At 39.1% G+C, this 18,765-nt stretch overlaps 1 protein-coding gene and 1 long non-coding RNA gene across 2 annotated transcripts in view; both read right to left on the bottom strand.

Moving 5' to 3' along the window:
* The window catches only part of LOC148086625 (uncharacterized), a 290,739-nt gene that overhangs the window by 90,241 nt on the left and 181,733 nt on the right, over positions 1-18,765 (bottom strand). The window lies entirely within an intron of this gene.
* The window catches only part of znf536 (zinc finger protein 536), a 201,075-nt gene that overhangs the window by 89,251 nt on the left and 93,059 nt on the right, over positions 1-18,765 (bottom strand). The window contains exon 5 of the mRNA XM_087784780.1: positions 7,445-9,705. Within this exon, the coding sequence (XP_087640906.1) occupies positions 7,445-9,704 (2,260 nt within the window). The 5' untranslated portion in view covers position 9,705. The remainder of the gene's footprint in view (positions 1-7,444; positions 9,706-18,765) is intronic.

Below are 18,765 nucleotides of genomic sequence, written 5' to 3'. Positions count from 1 at the left end.
GTGGGGTTAAGAGGAGGAGACCAAGGGGGTGAGGCAAAATTAAAGTATGACGGAGTGAGACGGAACAAAAGGGGGAGAGAGAGAAAAAAAAAAAAAGAAGAGATTCTTCAGTCATAGTATCACATGTCTGGCCGGCCATTTTTAATGAGGCAAAGGTCAATGTATTCTCTTGCTCTTTCACACGCAAGAGGAACCCAAATTATGGCCAAGTAAACTTGTTCAAACAAAGCCCCCCGTCAGCCCCCCGCCACCCAGGCCGCCCGCATATTCACCGCTGCTCATTTGAATACCCTGTACGAGAGCCATGGCTCATTTCACTGGAATCCCACGATGACGGACTCGGACAGCTGTCAGAGGAAGAGGACTTGATGTTCGGTTGGGCCAAAGCCCTTTAAACCCCAGCATTTAGCTAAGTGTCACAATTGGAAGCCAACATTTTATGATTAGACCTTTTCATTGAGGGGCTTTTTTTTTGTCTTTCAATGGAAGGCCACCACACCTGGCAGCGAGCTATCCTGAAAGTGACTTTAGTTGAAGGTTTGCTGGCTAATGGGAATTGGTACTATGTACGTTTAGGCCCATGACAGGCAACAAGCTTACGGCCAAGAGTCATGAAACTCAAAATACTGATGATAATTTGTTCTCAGGTATAGATGTTTAAAGATACTACAATTGGTGTTTTTGCTTGAGATGCCTTGACCACATCTTGATGAAAGTAAAGATAATTTAAGGATTAGAACGCTTTAATACACTGTAATTATTTCCACTGTATTCGACCAGAGGTAAAATACTCAACTGGTGCTGCTTGGTTCCAAAACACAGCATTCAACTGGCTAACGGATTAGCTCTGACCACTCAGAGCATGGGTTTACAAGGCATGCTATTGGCTAAAATACTAGCGCTGACCACTCTAAGCGTGAGTTCTGTATCCTGGATGCTGATTGGCCGAAGGAGCGTATAACGCGGCATGCTATTGGCCAACAGAGAGCGGATTTTAAAATATCAAGGGAAAAACTTAATATTGTGTTTGTCTATGTCAACTTAAGTAAACAATAAAACCTATTTTGAGTTGGTTGAGATTTATAATTTCTATTCTTCAGCCATCCAATCATGAACAAAGATGGATGCACTTGCTTAGTGGTCCGTATAATACTAGCCCATGGGTGACATTTGGCCCCCGAGCCACCATCGTATTAAAGAGACCAAACGTGCATGTTTATGACCAAAGTAACCTTTCTATCCTTGCTTTTTTTAAAAAATATTTTCTTTAAAATCTCACCCAACTCGACTTCTTTTGCCCCCTCAATCAAACGGCGTCGTTGGGCGCTCGCGAGTCACCTTTCTCTTCCCTTCCCGGGCCTCAGCAATGTCACCGCGGAAGATAGCTTGTTGATGTATTAAGAATATTAATATGCAAACAGTCTACCTGACGGAGTACGGCAGCCTTCTGTTACGGAAAGATAAATATTGTGTTTTAATTATAAAAACATAAAACAGAAATGGGAGAGACAGAAGATGGAGTGTGTGTTTCAGGTGGAGCGGGGCGGGTGTGTGTGTGTTCTGGCGGTGAGACCAAGTTAAAAAGAGTGAAAGTGATGCTGTTTAAAGAGAAATATGATGCGCTGTCATCTCTCTCTTGTTTTGCTTCCTTTCACCGTTTTCTTGTTATTCCGCTTAAGGCAGGGAGTCCCTCCGCCATCATTCAGGCATTAAACAGATGATAAAATAGTTCAGTGGGACGAGCCACTGGATCTGAAGTAAAAGCAAGAGCACCAGGCTGTTGAAGACACTGAAGCACATATTTAAAGGAAAAATACTCAGACCATCTGAACCAATTGATGTCAAAGACTGAGCAAGAAGGCAAATGAACAGCAGAGCAAAGGAAGAACATCCACAGAAATTACCCTTTTATGTGAGCGTGCGCAAAAATACTAAGTCTGCATTTACACCGCAGACATGTCAATCAGTGCGGCGCACTGACAATTAGCACATTGAAAAGAACTTTTTATCATTTAGAGCCCTGACCTACTGTACAGAAATACAGCTCGGGGGGATGAATGTGCCTCCGACACAATGACTGTCTGTTTAAGTTTGGTGACACATAAAAAATACTGATATGACAGGCCAGACTCTTTTCCAGAGAGAGAGGGTGGGGGGTGGAGGGACTCAGGTTTTGTCACCAGCCATTTCTGTGATTATAGAAGAAAGAACAGTCGGAGAATGTCAATTACAAAGACAAAGTCATTTATTAAGAAGGAGAATGACAATAAAGACGGTCTTTTCTTTAATACATACTGTTCGTGAATGCGTGTTTCAGACAGTTTTACCGCAAGAAAGCGTATTCATGTACTCGTCAAAAGAAAGGGCTTCTTGGCTGTTAGTTAAATATACATTGCGGGAAATATGGAGTCATTTATTGCGAGCTCAGTTCAGGAGCTAGAACCAGAAATGCCTCTTTTTTTATATATAATAGTGTCCAATTTATGGGGTCAATGATTCCTAGTGAATTTGTAGGAAGGTTTATATAATTTTGATTAAAAGATTCTTAAGTAAACTTGGTTTATGCCAATGGATTACATTTCTACATTTTAAATGTTGTGTCTTCAGTCTTATGGACAACAGGACCTGACAGGACTAGACTTATTGTCAGCCTGTTGTCCAAAATATTGTAAGATCTGCACGTTATATTTTCTCTCCTAGCAACTCCTAAACAAGGAATCAATGTATCCTTTTGACTGTATTTAGGTGGACCCTGTGACGTCAAAGTGAAACTATTAAATTGATCAAAGACCATTAACAATTGTAATATATGTTATTAATTATAAGTTATTCAACTAAAATGAATTAAGTATTTCTTGTCCTTCTTGATAAATTGATGGAATATCCACAATTTCTTTTATGATTTCAAAATAGACAAAATAACTTTAACGGCGTATTTTAAATATGAAAATGTAAAATCATTTAACTGTATTTTGTATTGTTTTATTTATGTTTAAGATTTTTTTTTAATGTTTAACAAAGCACAATAGTAACCAAGCAGGGTATTTTTTGTATTTTTCTCTTCATAGTTAGGGTCATTTTCTTCATCCCTTCTTTTTAATTGGGAATTAAGTTGCCCACCCTTGGAATTAAAGGAAGATTTATTGTTTTGTTTTTCTTCTTAACTTAATGTAATTATAATAATAATAATAATAATAATAATAATAATAATAATAATAATAACCCCAGTCTATGAAGTATGTTTGAAAATAATTTACAATTATATATAAATGGACCGTTTATACTCTTAGATTTGACTTTAAAAAACATTGAAGTTTCATGTTTACATAGTTAAAGATAATCCAAGAATGAATAACCAAGTCAGTTGGAGTGATCTGGTGTTTCAGTCGACACAGGGTCCTGACTCACTCCATTATTAATGCGCTGGTTTCATTTAAAGAATAACAAAGTTATAAACAACGTTTATTCGAGACAAAGTTGGATGATTGCTTGGCCACTGAGTCAAACAAGCCATTTCAATTCTGATGAAGTCGTTTGCCATCTTAAATTCGTTTGACTCCCACTTCAATCAGCTGAGGCTGCATTTAGAGCAGCCTTGGCCTTTTGGACGTATTTACTAAACAAATAAAAGTTTAATTTAGATGGCTGTAAGTCTGCCAAGGCTGACCCTCGCCATGACTGCGTAGCAATTAAATTTGGTTTTTGATTAACGTCCAACTTGGAAGGAGATTTTAGACAAACACTTTTATTATTTCAGCTTATATTTTGTTCACGTTGGCATGAGAAGAACATTGTTTTTCTATTCGGCAGCGGCTTAATATCAACATGAGTTCAACCGAGGGGAATTTTTTTTTTTAAAGTTAAACAAAAACAAATTGCAGCACAAACTAGAGTCAGCTCAAATTATTGGGGGTAAAAATCCCAACACTTTTGTCTATCAGTCTCTACCTATCCACCGTTCTAGACGGACAAGACTAGTGTTGGGAAAACACTTTTTCAAGTCAAATAACATTTTGGCGACGATCTCATTATTCGCTTTGAAATCACATGATGCCGCTGATCTTACTCCGCATTTTGTGTTAATGTTGAAGTAATTACACTGCAACAGTTTGTCGGAATGTGTGCTTACACCCACGATGTTACAATTTACTAAGATGAATATTCACGCTTTATAACCGAAGGCTTCGAGTAAGCAAATCCAATTTTAATTTGTATGGAGCAAGAATTTTGCCTGTTTAGCTGAGCCGTGCTAAAGACCCTGGGATATGCGGGCTAATCCTTGCCATGTTAAAACGCTGTTCGTCTTAAAACGAGAAGAAAAAAAAAAAAGGGGACATGGTGGATTCTCACGACGCAGGAAGATCTGGAGCCAGGAGCTAAAAGGTGGGAGTGGGTTTAAGGGTGTGAAAATAGGCTGGGTTATAGAGGTACTCGTCGTCCGGGCGCACCCCTTGAGGTATTCTACGGCTCTTAAGCCTATTCTTGAAATGCTTAGCTAGATTTGCCTCTAAATTGGGAATAAAAGGACGATGTTGTGCTTAAAGTCGATTTGCATTGGTGGTTTATTTTGACATCAAAGCTGCCAAAATAAAAAAAAATCACTTCCTACAAACCTTTACAATTCTTCAGCGGTAATAGTAGAACAAAAAATATTACTTGGGGGGGAAAAAAAGATGATGGCCATAATTATCTCCATTTCAAAAGTAATTGTGCTAACAAAAGATGCAGTTCAAGGTTAGCAAGGGAGCTGTTTTGCAAGAGGGCACTCTTTAAAAGGACATCTTTGAAGGAGCGTCTTTGTTTTTCTGCTCTTTTTTTTTCTTTTCATCCAGTTTTTTTTTCTCACTCATTGCTTTTAAACAAGTGCCGCCTCAAAGACAAAAGCGCTGGTGTTGACCTTCTTTCACAGTTGAGATGTTATTGTTGATTACTATAATTCAACTTTAAAGCAAAATTGCTGCGGGTAGGTGGCAGGGCAGGAGCTCAACTGACGCACACACACACACACACACACACACACACACACACACACACATGTCTTTTTGTTCCTGACTGAAATCATCCTGAGATATTCAGATAAAGACAATGGTACAATGCCCTCATCGTGTTCTTTGATTTGAATGGTGATACACAAACACACACATCTCACACGTATACGTACACAAAAAAACATACGTGCAGAGAAGCATGACACCTTTTTTCCAAGACACACACATTGCTGTCACGCTTCTAATTTTAACTTTTAGAATTAATGATTGCAACTACAGAAGAAAAACAAACACCATAAATCATTTTACCAATGTATGTTGAGCATCCATCTTTTGTTTTGGGTTGTGACTTCTCCAAACCTTTCCTAAAATCCACTATTTTTATTTCAACAAACGGGTTATATAGACTGACCTGCATCATTTTATCTACCAAAAAGGATAAAGAATGAAAAAATATCGCCTATGCTTATTGGTCATTTGCAAGGGTTTGCTTTTTCTTTGTTGTTTTTTCCGAAACACCTACACTTAAATATCGCAAATGTAAGATATTTCACTCATTATGTCTCTATAGATGTGTGAAAATAAAGATAATTCCTGCTTATAATAATTTCCCTTTAGTTTACACTTCAGAGTTAAGTCCTTTTTCTGTGGTTTAATACATTGCTTACTCACTTTTATATCTTTTTTTTTTCCCGAACGGTTAATCTTACACTCTGAAGTCTTCATTTTTCTCATCAGATTTAAAGTGCTGAAGTCGAAAAGAGACAGACAGAAAGATGCTGAGGAGAAAGAGGGGAGGAGGAGGTTGGGGGGGGCTTTCAGCATTAAAATTCAGAAGATAATTACATCCACTACACCCCCACCCTGTTGAGAAAGTGTTATGTTTAATAGTCTCTATAAAGAAAATAGGTTTTTATCTCACTCTCATTTTCATTAATTCCTAATTGGGGTGGGGGGTTGTCTGTTATTATTTCTTAGATTAAAATAAACATAGCCCGTCCCATGTACAAACCCATCACACTACACAGGCATGATAAGGACTTCATGCCTCTGTGAATAAATAAACAATTTTGTCTCCACTGGTGGAATTAAGTTGCTTACAGCCTTAAGCTAAGCCACTCTGATTTATATTTATTTATATTCCCCTTCTCAAAGACTTAAAAGCACATCTCGCAAATGAAGTTCACAATTATTTTTTTTTGACCTGCTTTATATGTATATCTTTAATTAGTGTCTTGTTTAGCTTAAACTGACTGATTATCGCATAGTCGTGACCTAATTACTGAGCGCGCTTCTGCCGTGCCCTGAGGAGCGAGCGAAAGTTACCTTTAAAAACTTGTGTAATCATTAGCAACGAGCCTCGCTTAATCCCGCTAAACATACACTTATCTCGCCCCGGCCGGCCTGCGTTCGCGAGGCAAGGAGAAGCGAGTGTTTACAAGACAGTGTATTATTAACCGTTGGTTTTTAAAACAAGTTTGTCCCTGTGCTCTTTACTTATTCTCCGCTCGGATCAAAAGTAAACCATCAGACGGGAATTCCGCATTGAAGCAGGTTTAACGAGCGAGTAATACACATGAATAATGAAGGATCTATTTAATAAGTTGCCACTTATGTTTTCATAAAAAATGAATAAATGCTGGAACTATTTCTTAGAAAGAACATTTAGTTATCTTTGTTGCAGATGTGATGTAACAGTGTTTGGGGTTTTACTTCCTTATACCTGGAGCAATGTCATTCATCTTAATATATTTATAGATCAATAGTCAAGTAAGATAAAAATGACATTATAAAGTAGTTAGTCAATTTCAAAAGCCTTTAAGTTTGTTCACATTTTGGTTACTATGTATTTACCCAATAATGTATCCATTTGAGCCAATAGTGTCAAAGCAATTTGAATATTACTTACTATCCGCTTAACACCCCATTATAAATGCAAGATAAGTCTGAACTCTGAAATGAGAATACTATGATCGAGTACAGCAGTCCAGTTGAGACAATTGGAAGGCGACGTGTCAATAACTCCGGATTTATCTTTCTATGAAAAAAACGTGCATTCACGGATGCTAGAACCACTATGGAAATAAAGGCACAACTTGTGGTGGTGATAAAGCAACAATCCATAAGACAAGAAAGACACTTTTATGAGCTACGTCAAAGAGAAATGTGGTACAGTGGACTTGAGTTTGACTTGAAACTGCTGAAGGAGGATGCCATTTACTGTATGAATCACTTTATGTGTATAGACTCCCCTTCCTGGATCCCTTCGCAGGACTGTGGTGTTGTAAACACACACATTCATTTAGGAGATGAACCTGCAAGACCCTAAAGGCTTGGCTTCAGGCCACAGTCTGAACTCGGAGGGTTAAATCTTTATGTAACGTCTTTTCTAAAATGAAACCCTGTCTTGTACCGATGTGGCGGCTCATGTGTTGAGTAGTTTAATCTTCCCTTACCTGAAGATGGTGAGGAAGGATGTGGGCTGTCATCCTGGACACTTCCCGTCTGTGAGTGTCCTCCTCCAGCTACGCTCTCTTCTGTCACATTCGACGAGCCAGGGGTTGTGGACCTGCTTATGGACTGGGACTCGGGATCACTCGCTGATCCACGACGTTCGTCCAGGCCTTGTTGTTGCAGAACTTCTTCAAGGCCTCTCCTGTCCTTGCCATGGATGCGAGAGTGGACTACCATCTGATGATAGGACCTAAAGACCCGGCCACAGTCTGGGCACTCAGACGGCTTCTCTTTCAGGTTGGAAAGAGCAAAATCAATGTTGTGGTTTCCCAGGCTGGCCAGGCCACTGGCGTTGTCAACACCGGCATGGTGAGAAATTATATCACGATGGGTTTCGAAACTTCTTCCATCCTCCTTTATTGACATCATCGCTCCGCTGCCAGCTTTAGAGCCATGAAATGCTTCGGAAAGCTGTTTTTGCTTTGCGCTTTCAGCGGAGGCAATTAGAGAGAAATCTTGTTTTTCCTTGGAAAGTGCGGCCATAGCACCAGTCATTTCATCCTCTTGCCCAGGATGCTGCTGCTCTTTTGGCATGAAGGCTCTGTCCATCGCCATTCCACGGGCCATTATCTGCCAGGCTTGATAGCTATTGAGGGAATCCATCTCTGCCACCTTAGCAGCAGCTTGTAGGCGCTCCATGCAGCTAGACTTCAGTGGCGGGACAAGGTTAAGACAACCAAGGAGTGAGCGCTTTTCGTTTTCTCCTAGACTATGCCCCATTGCTGCCATGGGCCCGAGCAGCTTCCCCAACATCTCCTTTTCCTTCATGGCTATTCCGGCTTTTGCCAACAGTTGGTGTTGCTCGCTAAGACCTTGTTTATCAGGAGAAAGAAAGCCTCCCTGAAGACAAGAGATGTAGCGGGAATAAAGGTTGGCATGAGCGTCCTGGGCAAGGTTGTTCATGCTATTAACAGCTGCCATTTCCTGCTCCGTGGGTTGAGGGGGTTTATTCTTGATAGCCAGTTTATTAAGGTGCACCTTCATGTGGTTCTTCAGGAACCAGGGTTCTTTGAAACGCCGGCCACATATTTGACAGCAGTGTTCGAAGGAGTCCTTGTGTTTGCGCATGTGACCTTTAAGGAACCAGGCTTGGCTGAACACCTGACCGCACACATCACAACGAAACTCAGTGGCCGCTTGCGTCCCACCGGAGCCGCCAACTTCCTGTCCCTGAGTGGTCTCAGCGGTGATATGGGCCTTCTCCACATGGCTAATGAGCTCTTCTTCATGGGCGGCAGCAAACTCACAGAGGGTGCATTTGTAGGGCTTATGAAGAATACGTATGTGGCGGTCCAACTCTTCTCGCTTCTTGAATTTACCTTTACAGAAGGTGCAGCGGAATCCTTGGGCTGGATTGAGAGACTGATCGTCCTGGGTGCTGACAGGTTTGGGTGAGGTTGATAGCTGTGACACTGTGTCTGAAGTGGCAAGACCCGTAGGGGGTAAGAGGCCACATGCTGATCCCAGCTGATGGGTGTTGGTGCTTCCGCTGCCGAGACTGAGTTGAGGAGTCGGAGGCGGCTGAAGAAGAACCCCGCTTCCCCTCATCTGCTTATCCCTCAAAATAGCCCTCTCCTCTAGCTCATGAAGCAGTCTGTTCTCTTCACGGACACGGCCTCTCCCTTTGCCAAGGTTCCCGAGTTTGTGGGTGCGCAGGTGGATCTTTAAGTTACCCTTCTGAGCTGCCCGGTGATCACAGTATGGGCACTTGAAGGGCTTCTCCCCCGTATGTGTGCGCATGTGCAGGGACAGGATGCTGTTAAAACGAAAGCGTTTGCCACACAGCGGGCATGGATACTTCCTGTTCTTACGAGCGTCATCTTCAATGTCATTCATCTGGGACATGATGCCTAAGTTTTGGCCGTTGAGGAACTGCTGCAGGTCAACGCGACCATTTAACCCACTGAGTGCCCCGGCGTCAATGTCTCGATTGAGTTGATTGGCCAAAAGCGCCATTTGACTACTGATTGGTTGACTCGCCAGAGCCGCGTGGTGGGATTTCTCGTCTAAAGGAGCAGCAGCCTTCTCTTCCGGGATCTGCTGAGGGCGATGTAGGTCAGGGAAAGCGTGTCCTAGCTGGGCAGTGAGCTGATGAAGCTTCTGACTGATGGGGTAACGGCCATTTAGCACTGCGCTGCTCAAATGGGCATCGGCGTCAGACACGGCCGACGACACACCAAGGCATAAACTTGAATCCTCCATCCTGCAATACAGAAAAAAAATATGTTGTCAATTCCTGAACACTGAAAACAATATTTGGGTAAAAACTGGAATGTAATCAGGTAATTCTTCCTGCCTTAACAGTAACAGTAAAAGGTATATCAGAACACAATAGAGTGTGAGACCAGGGAAAGTTTTTTCCGATGACAAAATGTCCTTCTCTTCTTCAAAGTAATGTTCATTAGGGCTCAAGTTGGGGTTTATTGTTTTAGGCTTTTGGTCATGTGTAGTAATGGTTACAATTAAGGTGTATTTATTTCCCACCTGCATTTCCCCCTAGAACTTTCCCAAAGTGTTTTTTGAAAAAAAAATGGCCCTGTAAACACAGTGAGCAGTGTGTAATTAATCGACTTGTTGCCATCCTATCAGAATTCCTTTAATTACACGCCTTAATGAAATGGAGCGGCTGCATTGTCAGGAAGCAAGCGTAATACTACAATTAGGATATTAACAAAAGCACTTAAAACTAAGGGGTTACTCGCAGTAAATAGCAGACTCTTATCTCGTTGACACAACACTTGTCTCGGCGCAGTATTCCATTAAAAAGCCCACTACATCCGATGTAAAATCGCTTCTCACTTTCTCCTCACGCCTCCTTCCCACCCCCCTCCCCCGCCCCCCCATCTCCCATCATTACTACCTTTGATAGTTTCTGTTAAGGCTAGAGAACACAACAGTTGGTCATGTTAAGACTTTCTAATTTATTCAACGTCGCATGCGTGAGATTATGCGCCTCGTGACACGGAACCACATTTCAGTTGGTATGTGTTAAATCAGTGAAGATGTATTAAAAAATAATAACGCGGCTTTAAAGCAGATCCATCTGCTCTCCAGATGGGGAGGTATAAACATCTATGTGCACATTTCCTTCGGCTGCTGCAGGGGTCAATCGTCGCAAAACAATAACCACGCTTGTGCTTTGGTCAACACAATATGTATAATATCTCATTAAGCTGATTAGCATGCCGCCTAGTAACGGTGGTAGAAGTGAGGCGGTAACTCATGATTATGATCGTCAAAGAAAAAGAAAAAAAGGGAGGTGGAGTGGAGCACTTTGAATTAGCTTTTGAAGAGAGATTAACCTTTTCTTTTTTTTTTGTTTTCTGGTGCAACCATGATTTTTTAAAATGCATTCTAAACTGATTTAAGGGTCAAGGAGAATTAACTTTATCACACGGATAAATAGGGTATTGTTTCGATTTTGCCTGACTTTTGAAACAGTTCTGAATGATGGCAAAATCTGTCCAAAACCTTAAATAAAAGTTAAAAGTGTATCCGTGGTAACCAACAACAACAGGGTTCCCAAAGCTCAGCTCAACCTAAATTCAATAATCTTTAAACCTTTTTAATACCATACCAGGTTTAAAAATCAACTCATGTAAAATAAAGAAAACACAGTCATTTCACAGGTTTAGGGACAATTTCACCCAAATGTCAACTAAAAAAACTTTATTTGGATCCAATAATAAAAAATAAAAAATAGTCCTACACGTATCCATTCAGCCTTTAAAAAAAATGTTGGTTTGACAACCAATTATCTGTCTTTAATTTAAAATAAGTTAAGAGTTAAAACTAACATAATATATTACTTATCATGTGTCGATATGCGTCACTTTTTTTAGGACTTTTGAAAATATGATTTCATACATTTTAATGACAGTTAAAGTCTTATTTTTAGATTCATGAATTGAATGCCTTTTAAGAAGTTTTAACCTGAACTATCATACCAAAAAATAACCAAAATCTGAGTTGCTTTTAGGTCTGATTACTACAGTTTATGTCAGAATTGGTGCTGATATGGAGTGCTTTTAATTTGAAGGTATAAGTAATATAATTCAGGTACTTTTTATTACTCTTCTAAAATACTAGCAAAAATTATACACATCAAGTATTTTGACATGTAATTGCAATACTAAACATACGGTCTAAATAATACTTGTAAATATCAAACATTATTCTGACAATATTTGTTAATGCCTTGGCCAGTATAAGTATAAATACATTTACATTTATTAAAAACTCTTATCAAGGGCTTCATCTCTCACCCTCCCTCCCTCACTGGGAGATCGACTCTGAAGCTCAGAAGACACTGCATTGTGTTAAGACCATTTGTTTTGAGTTTTACTTCAATATTCCCTCCTCCGCTCCGCCACCAGTAGGAGGTGAGCCGACACAAGCGGCGCCTGTTCTCTTAGTGGCTGACCCCTCCAACACACTGGTGATGCCGGATTGTTATCTGGTACACATGAATCACACTCTGTGACTGGCTTCCACTCGTGTCAGAAAGAATGTGACACTTGTGGGCTGACATTCGTATTTACGTCTCCCCGCGTGCATGTTTAGGGTCGAGTCTCTAATATCGAAGCTATCATGGTGTTGCCTTACAAGGCAAAAGTGAACCTGATTAAAATTAAATCATATAAATATATAAAGTTGTATAGGGAAAACAATAAAAATCAAGAAGATCTTTCATTATTGATTCGCTGGGATCTCCCATAGTGTGCTACTTAAACTGTAAAATGTCTTGAGATCACTTTGTTATGAAACAACACTCTACTAAAATTAATTTAATTGAATTGAAATAAAAGTCTCAATTCCTGACGTACTTGTTATATAGGTGAAGACATACAACACTCATAGTTTTCTCTTCATCACGTTATGAACAATGAATAAGAAGAAAAAAAGAACAAAGTAATCATGAGGTCAATGTACTCATAGGGATGTTAGTTAAAGAAGAAATGAAAAGCCCTAAAACATGGGACATCTGACAAAATATTTTAAGTAATTCTGCTGTTCTGGCCCATGCATCATGAACCATGATCAGAAAACATGTTTTTATTTCTATTTCGTGAGTGTTCAGTGTTGTCCTGTTGTCAGCGTTTATAGTTTTTTTTAAAGGGCAACTAATCCTAACCTAACTCTCCTGACTCACTCACATGATTCAAATATTAAAGTCTTCCTCTCGAAGATGCAGTAATTCCCTCATCATGACCATGTTTTAAAGTTATTACTTGATAAAGTTCTCCCCTCGTCTGAAATCTCGACAAACAAGTGGTTACAAGAGCAGAGTCCATTGTGACGTAATAATGGCTTCACTCCTGACATACCTCAATATTTGACCAATCACAGAAGAGTGGGCGTGGTTATGGCAAACTGGATTTAATCTCCCAGAAAACTAAACTTTTGTTAGGAGATTAATCACATTCAGACACATACTGATGAGTACAATATCCATTTAAGACACACGGAAATCAACACTATTTGGGGTTGCAAGGTTGACGCCCTCAATGCTGTTTATTTGCTTCTGCAGCAAAACCCATTTATATTACAGTCTCTGTTTATTAATCTATACTACACGAGAAAAAAAACGATGGATAAACCAGGATGTGACGAGACTTTTACTTTGTATTTCAACCAGGAGCCGTCTATCGGAGGAGACCTTAATCAAATGCCTTTCTTATTTTACAGAGACGCTTGCCTTTTGGAATAAAAATCTGTGATTTAAACTCGGCTGATGAGCTGTTGCTCATTTGTGGAGATAGCAGCTTGCCCTTTTCTTCAATTTGATTCCTGCCTTTATCTTTTAACATATAACAAAGGCAGATAGACAATGGAGTAATGTGAAATGAACTGACAAATCCAGTTTGTGTGTGTGTTTTTTTTTTTTTACGAACGTATCCTGGCTGACGAGCGTATGCAAATGAGCCACATTAATATGCTCGCCTTGCTCCCGAGTCATTTTATATTTTTTCCCCTGATTAAAAAGGACATTTCTTGTGTGACATCCCCCCTCTGCTCATATCAACACGCGCATGCAGGGGAGTTTGAGGGTGGCGCACAAGTGGGGAGGCAGACGTGCGCGAGCCGAGGCAAGAACGCCGACAACAATTCAATATGCCCTCTAAAAAGACACTATCAAATGGCTTCCTGTGAAACAGCTCTTCCTGCGCTGACACCATCCTGACTTTTGTTGTACATTTGACAGTCAGATAAAAAATAAATAAATAAAAAGAGAATGACAACAACACTATGCATTGCGTCTTTCAAAGATGAAAGGCTTCTTACCAATAGAATTAATGAAAGAGTTGACACGACTTTGTTGCTGCCATGTAGTGTTTGCCACTCCACTTCTGTGTCACAGAATGTGCTCTTACTGGAACCTTTAGCGTCTTATCGCATCCGGGCACGGAGCTCAATGTCACTTCATTAAAGCTATTGGTTCTTATACAGTAATACCTTTGAAAACCACATTGACTTCCTGTAGCTGCTCCTCGTCGACTTATTTTGTGGTTAAAGCAGAAAGTTTCAGACTCAGAAAAACAACAACTGAGAGATATCTTGAGCATCTCAGAGGTTGAGAGTCTTTAACAAACTGGTCAATGTGGCAAATCATTTGAAATACTTAGATATAAGTCCAGGTGATCGCACACCTCATTCAACAAGAATATTCAACTCAATATATGTTTGAAAAAATGTGACATTTTTTAAGAGAAATTTAATAAAAAAAACAAACCATAAAATGCTTCAAATAATGATTAAGCTAACTGTGAATAAATGGAATTTAAAAAAAAGTTAGCACCATAAAAGAATACAGTTTTTTTAAGAGTAGTAAATCCAAAAATCTATTGTTTATAGTACAGGTGTGACAACATATCGGTATCACAATATATTTCTATATTTTCCGTCACAGTACCTGGGAAACAGTGTGCATTTTAATTGTATGTAATGGTCTATACTATACTATACTAAATAAAGTGTGCATTTGTTTTGGTTTTAATTAAACTTATGGCCGAAAGATGTCAGCAGTCATTCAAAGGAACAATGAAATCCTGTGATGATGGCTGAGGATGAGAGGATACAGTCTATTTTATTTTTGTTTTAAAAAGCAATGAAAGCAGTTACGACTTTGTCAGGAGTCAGGTCTGTTATTTCTGCGCAAGAAAGTACTCGGACAACACTGCAAATATGTCCTCTTTCCTATAGTATCGCGATATATCGTATTGAGATATAAAGTATCCAATTTCACCCCCAACCAATAAGTATACTTTTTAAAAACATTATTACACTAAGGTCCAACATTTCTTTATTTGATTATAGTTTTGTTCATCAGTTTGTTTCTGGATTTTGAAAACAAGGTGAGTGGTTAGTTAGCAAGTACCTACTGTTGCCTCAACTACATAGGCGTGGCCTTATCAGCCAATCATAGTTCAGGCTTCTTGAACTACCATTTTGTCCAGAATATTGCATTTCAAAGATAGCTGGGACCACCGATTGGTCAGAAAACCATTATTCTAAAGGAGTGGAAACATCACAGATACTACGCCGGTGTATTTAACAAACTATGGTGGTTCTCTGCAACATTCATTGTTTAAATAAAACTTTAAAAGGGCTTACTGTCTGTCAACCAAAGACATACAACAAATGACAGAAAATCAAGGCAGAAAAAAAGTAGATAGATTTCTAGTTGGAAGTAACTGCTCTTCTGTAGCTAGGATTCATAAAACAACATAAATGAAAATAAAAAGTTAAAAAAGGGATTGTGTTCCAAGATGGTCATATATGAATAGTAAATCTGCCAATTGCACGTGATGTTTGATCAGACCACATAGTTTCCTTACTATAGTTCCCTTTCTTTGTTGGCATCAGTAAAACAGACATTAATAAAATACCAGACAGACTCACAATTACTCACAATGCTCAGTCAGACGAGCTGGTTAACAGTCAAAGTAGCATCCACTAAACATTCCAGCAACACATACACACAAATGATTTCATTTAGTTTCTCTTAATGTATTTTCCCTCCACATTCTTTTTCGTCCACGAGCCTCAGCCTAATTATACATATCTGTAGCACAATGGTGTTTCAGTTTCATTTCTGCCTTATCAATATTAGCATGCATCACAAATGCATAAGGGATTTACAGTATGTGGCCCCTCTAATTGTCGCCATATAAATTATTGAAGGAAATGAAAAGACACTTTGACTATCGGGGACGGTGACCCATTATAAATTCATATTGTCTGCTCAACAAACTTCCCTTTGACATTTAAGAAAAGAGGGATCGAAAAGCCATTAGTTGGACTTTACTTTGTTATTTTGTCATGTATTGACACGAAAACCCATCGAATAATCACAATGCAATACCTCATTAAGCCCTAATGAACAAATTCACTGCGTTAAACAAATCAATCATTATTCACAATGCGCCGAATTCCATCATATTTGTACCAAATCATTAATGAGACAGAAGCAGCAGTCGGATGTTGAAGGGACAGTGTTTGCCATATGTTGCATTCACTGAGAGCTGAATGCTAAATATTTAGTTAGAGGTACGACTGGTGAGGAATTTTAGTATTTAAATGTGTGCTTTGAAGTAAATATTCACCATAGATCTGTTTTATTTTAAGAAATATTATGATCTTTTTCCCTTTTGTCTTTTTTTTTGGCATTTTTATTTGCTTTTAAAGCAACAATAAGTAACATTTCGACATTATACTATGTTTTTTTTCCATATTTTCTACAATGATTGGTTCGATTTTCAAAAGCATAGTTAGTCGAGTATTATGAATCAATTGCTATTATTTTAACACTGATCTACACTATGTTACTTTGTCTGAATTTTTAACTGACCAGGAAGATAAAACCATTAACTGACACAACAAGAGCCTTTTCTTGTTAACACAAGTACAAGTGACAAAACACAAAGGTGCTGCTACGTTGCAGTTTCAGTTTTTATGACACTGGGGGGTGAAAACAATACTTTCAACCTTACATATTGTTGCTTTAATAAACTTTTGTCAGTCCTTTGAATGAAAATAATAGAAAGAAAAGGACTCAGAGAAGTAAACTTTTTATTTTACATCTGATTTGACTTCATGAAATGATTCCTATACCCCAGTCCAACATTTAACATTCCAAATAATGACAAATAAAACTTAAACTTAAATAATCCAGTAGACAACCTTTGGTCAAAGCAATTGTTTAAAATAAATACATATACATTAAATTAAGGCAGACAAATCATTTGATTGATAGGTTGTTGTTGTTTTTTTAATCTTAATTAAATCTTCAAGTTAAAACTATTTATATCGATACAGTTTATATAGTGCTCATGTTTTATTGGATTATCATTTAATTATTATTATTATTTTCTAATGATTTAGATGGAGTAAGACAGAGATATTTACCCCTACTGGTGGAAACGAATTGTTTCAGGTGACACTTGAGTATTTAAATAACTAGAATTGCATCCGTTCAAAACAACATATGACTTGTTACCTGGATATCAATAATATTAGATACAACAATAATAAATCCAAATTGAACATTATAAATAAATGGATCCCTTGAGAACACTACTAGTAATATATCAAAATACACTGTTAAAAAAAACAAGAGATACTATATGGAGAATACCGAAGTTGGGAAAATAAGTGACAAATATGAAACCAGTGAAAGCTTTTCTCTCCCTGAACAATATGTCATTTAGGGTGGCTTAAGGCTTCCTGTCAACAGGTGGTTCAACTTTCAGCTCATCCCTGCTGATCTCTGGGAGCCTCCTGACCAGGAGAAAAGAAAAGCCCACGGAGGGAGTGCCCCGAAGAACACTTGTGGCTCTTTTCTGTCGGTCTAACAGCATGGCGGTCGGATCAATGCAGGACAAACGGATTCCCACAGTTCATTGTCTTGGCCGGCAAGTCATCTTCCAAAGACCAGGCCCTTTATGATAACCATCCCTGATATGATTCCCTCTCCGACGATGATGGCACGCAGACGTCTGTGGGAGGCGCTCCGACGGTGGCGACGACAGCACCGGCGGACCCCTCCAGCCGTGGGTAAAGCCCACCAATCAGCACATGATTAATAGCGCGGTGGATTTGTTAAGCGGCGTCTGCTTAGCAAGGTACAGAGACAAGAGCTGGAGCCCAAAAATAAATAAAAATTACAGCAATTGACATGATAATGATAGCGAACGTGCCTCATCACACATTTACACACTGCATCAATCCCGCTTTAATACGGCCGTCACCACCGCCACCAGCGCCGCCGCAGCTTATTCTGTTGATACGGTTGTTGGCTTCAATTTAACTGCCACTGACATTTAGGCTTAAACCAATATTTACCAGTTTGCTGATACTGTCCTTTTGGGAAAGTTAGACATCAATCTGACGGAGCAGATAAAAAAAGACAAAGTGTCCCTCGTACATCCCAGTGCGTCCTTCTTATATATTTATTTTCACTTTCATTCCTCTCGTTACAATCCAGAACATTAACACATTAAAGCTCATTTTCTTGAAACTCTGCAGATCGTTTTACAAGTCATTTCCGTCTACTTCTCCGGGAAGTGGTTAGAATGAAATCATTTCACAGCAAAATGGACTTTAAATGGCTATGAATTCAGAGTAAAATGTCCGACTATTAGATCTCCGATTGTTCATGTTGACCATCAATACAGCAAACCGACGTGTCAGCAAAGTTTCAGGCTCGTGGTGATGACCATAAGAAGCCGAGTGAGTCCAGAAATGAGGACTCATTTAAGGCCACCCTGAGCCTTGTGACAGTTAGCACTGAGTTTGTTATTATTATTATTGCTAGCTTTACAGTGGTATCGCCATTTAAAGTTTTGTTTTAGTATTTTTGAGCATTGTACAGCACATTTTCAAATATCCATTGTGTTATCAGAGGGTCAACATGGCCAAAGGCCCCCCCAAAAAAATGGTAATTGTTTAATCCTTTGTGTTACTTTTGGGTCAAGGTGAACGGCCTCCCTGGCTTCCATAGATACAATTATTAAGATTATCTTAAACAAAGCCACATAACTATGTGTGAGACAAAACTGTCCAAATATTCCCATGATGCCTTTCTTACAAGCTGCTCTATTATGTGATGGTCCGATGTAACTTCATGTAGCAGTGTCATTATTTCCACTAGATGGCGGTCTCTGCCCTATTTTCCTTTGTTTTATACAACTGTTCTAATGAAACATCACCTAATTTTTAAACTGATGGCGCCACCTACTGACCTCTAAACAACATGGCAGTG

Source organism: Callionymus lyra, chromosome 2, assembly GCF_982586985.1.
Source record: "Callionymus lyra chromosome 2, fCalLyr1.hap1.1, whole genome shotgun sequence".
Classification (NCBI taxonomy): domain Eukaryota; kingdom Metazoa; phylum Chordata; class Actinopteri; order Syngnathiformes; family Callionymidae; genus Callionymus; species Callionymus lyra.
The sequence above is the reverse complement of the archived record's forward strand: the minus strand, read 5'-3'. Positions and strand labels throughout refer to the sequence as shown.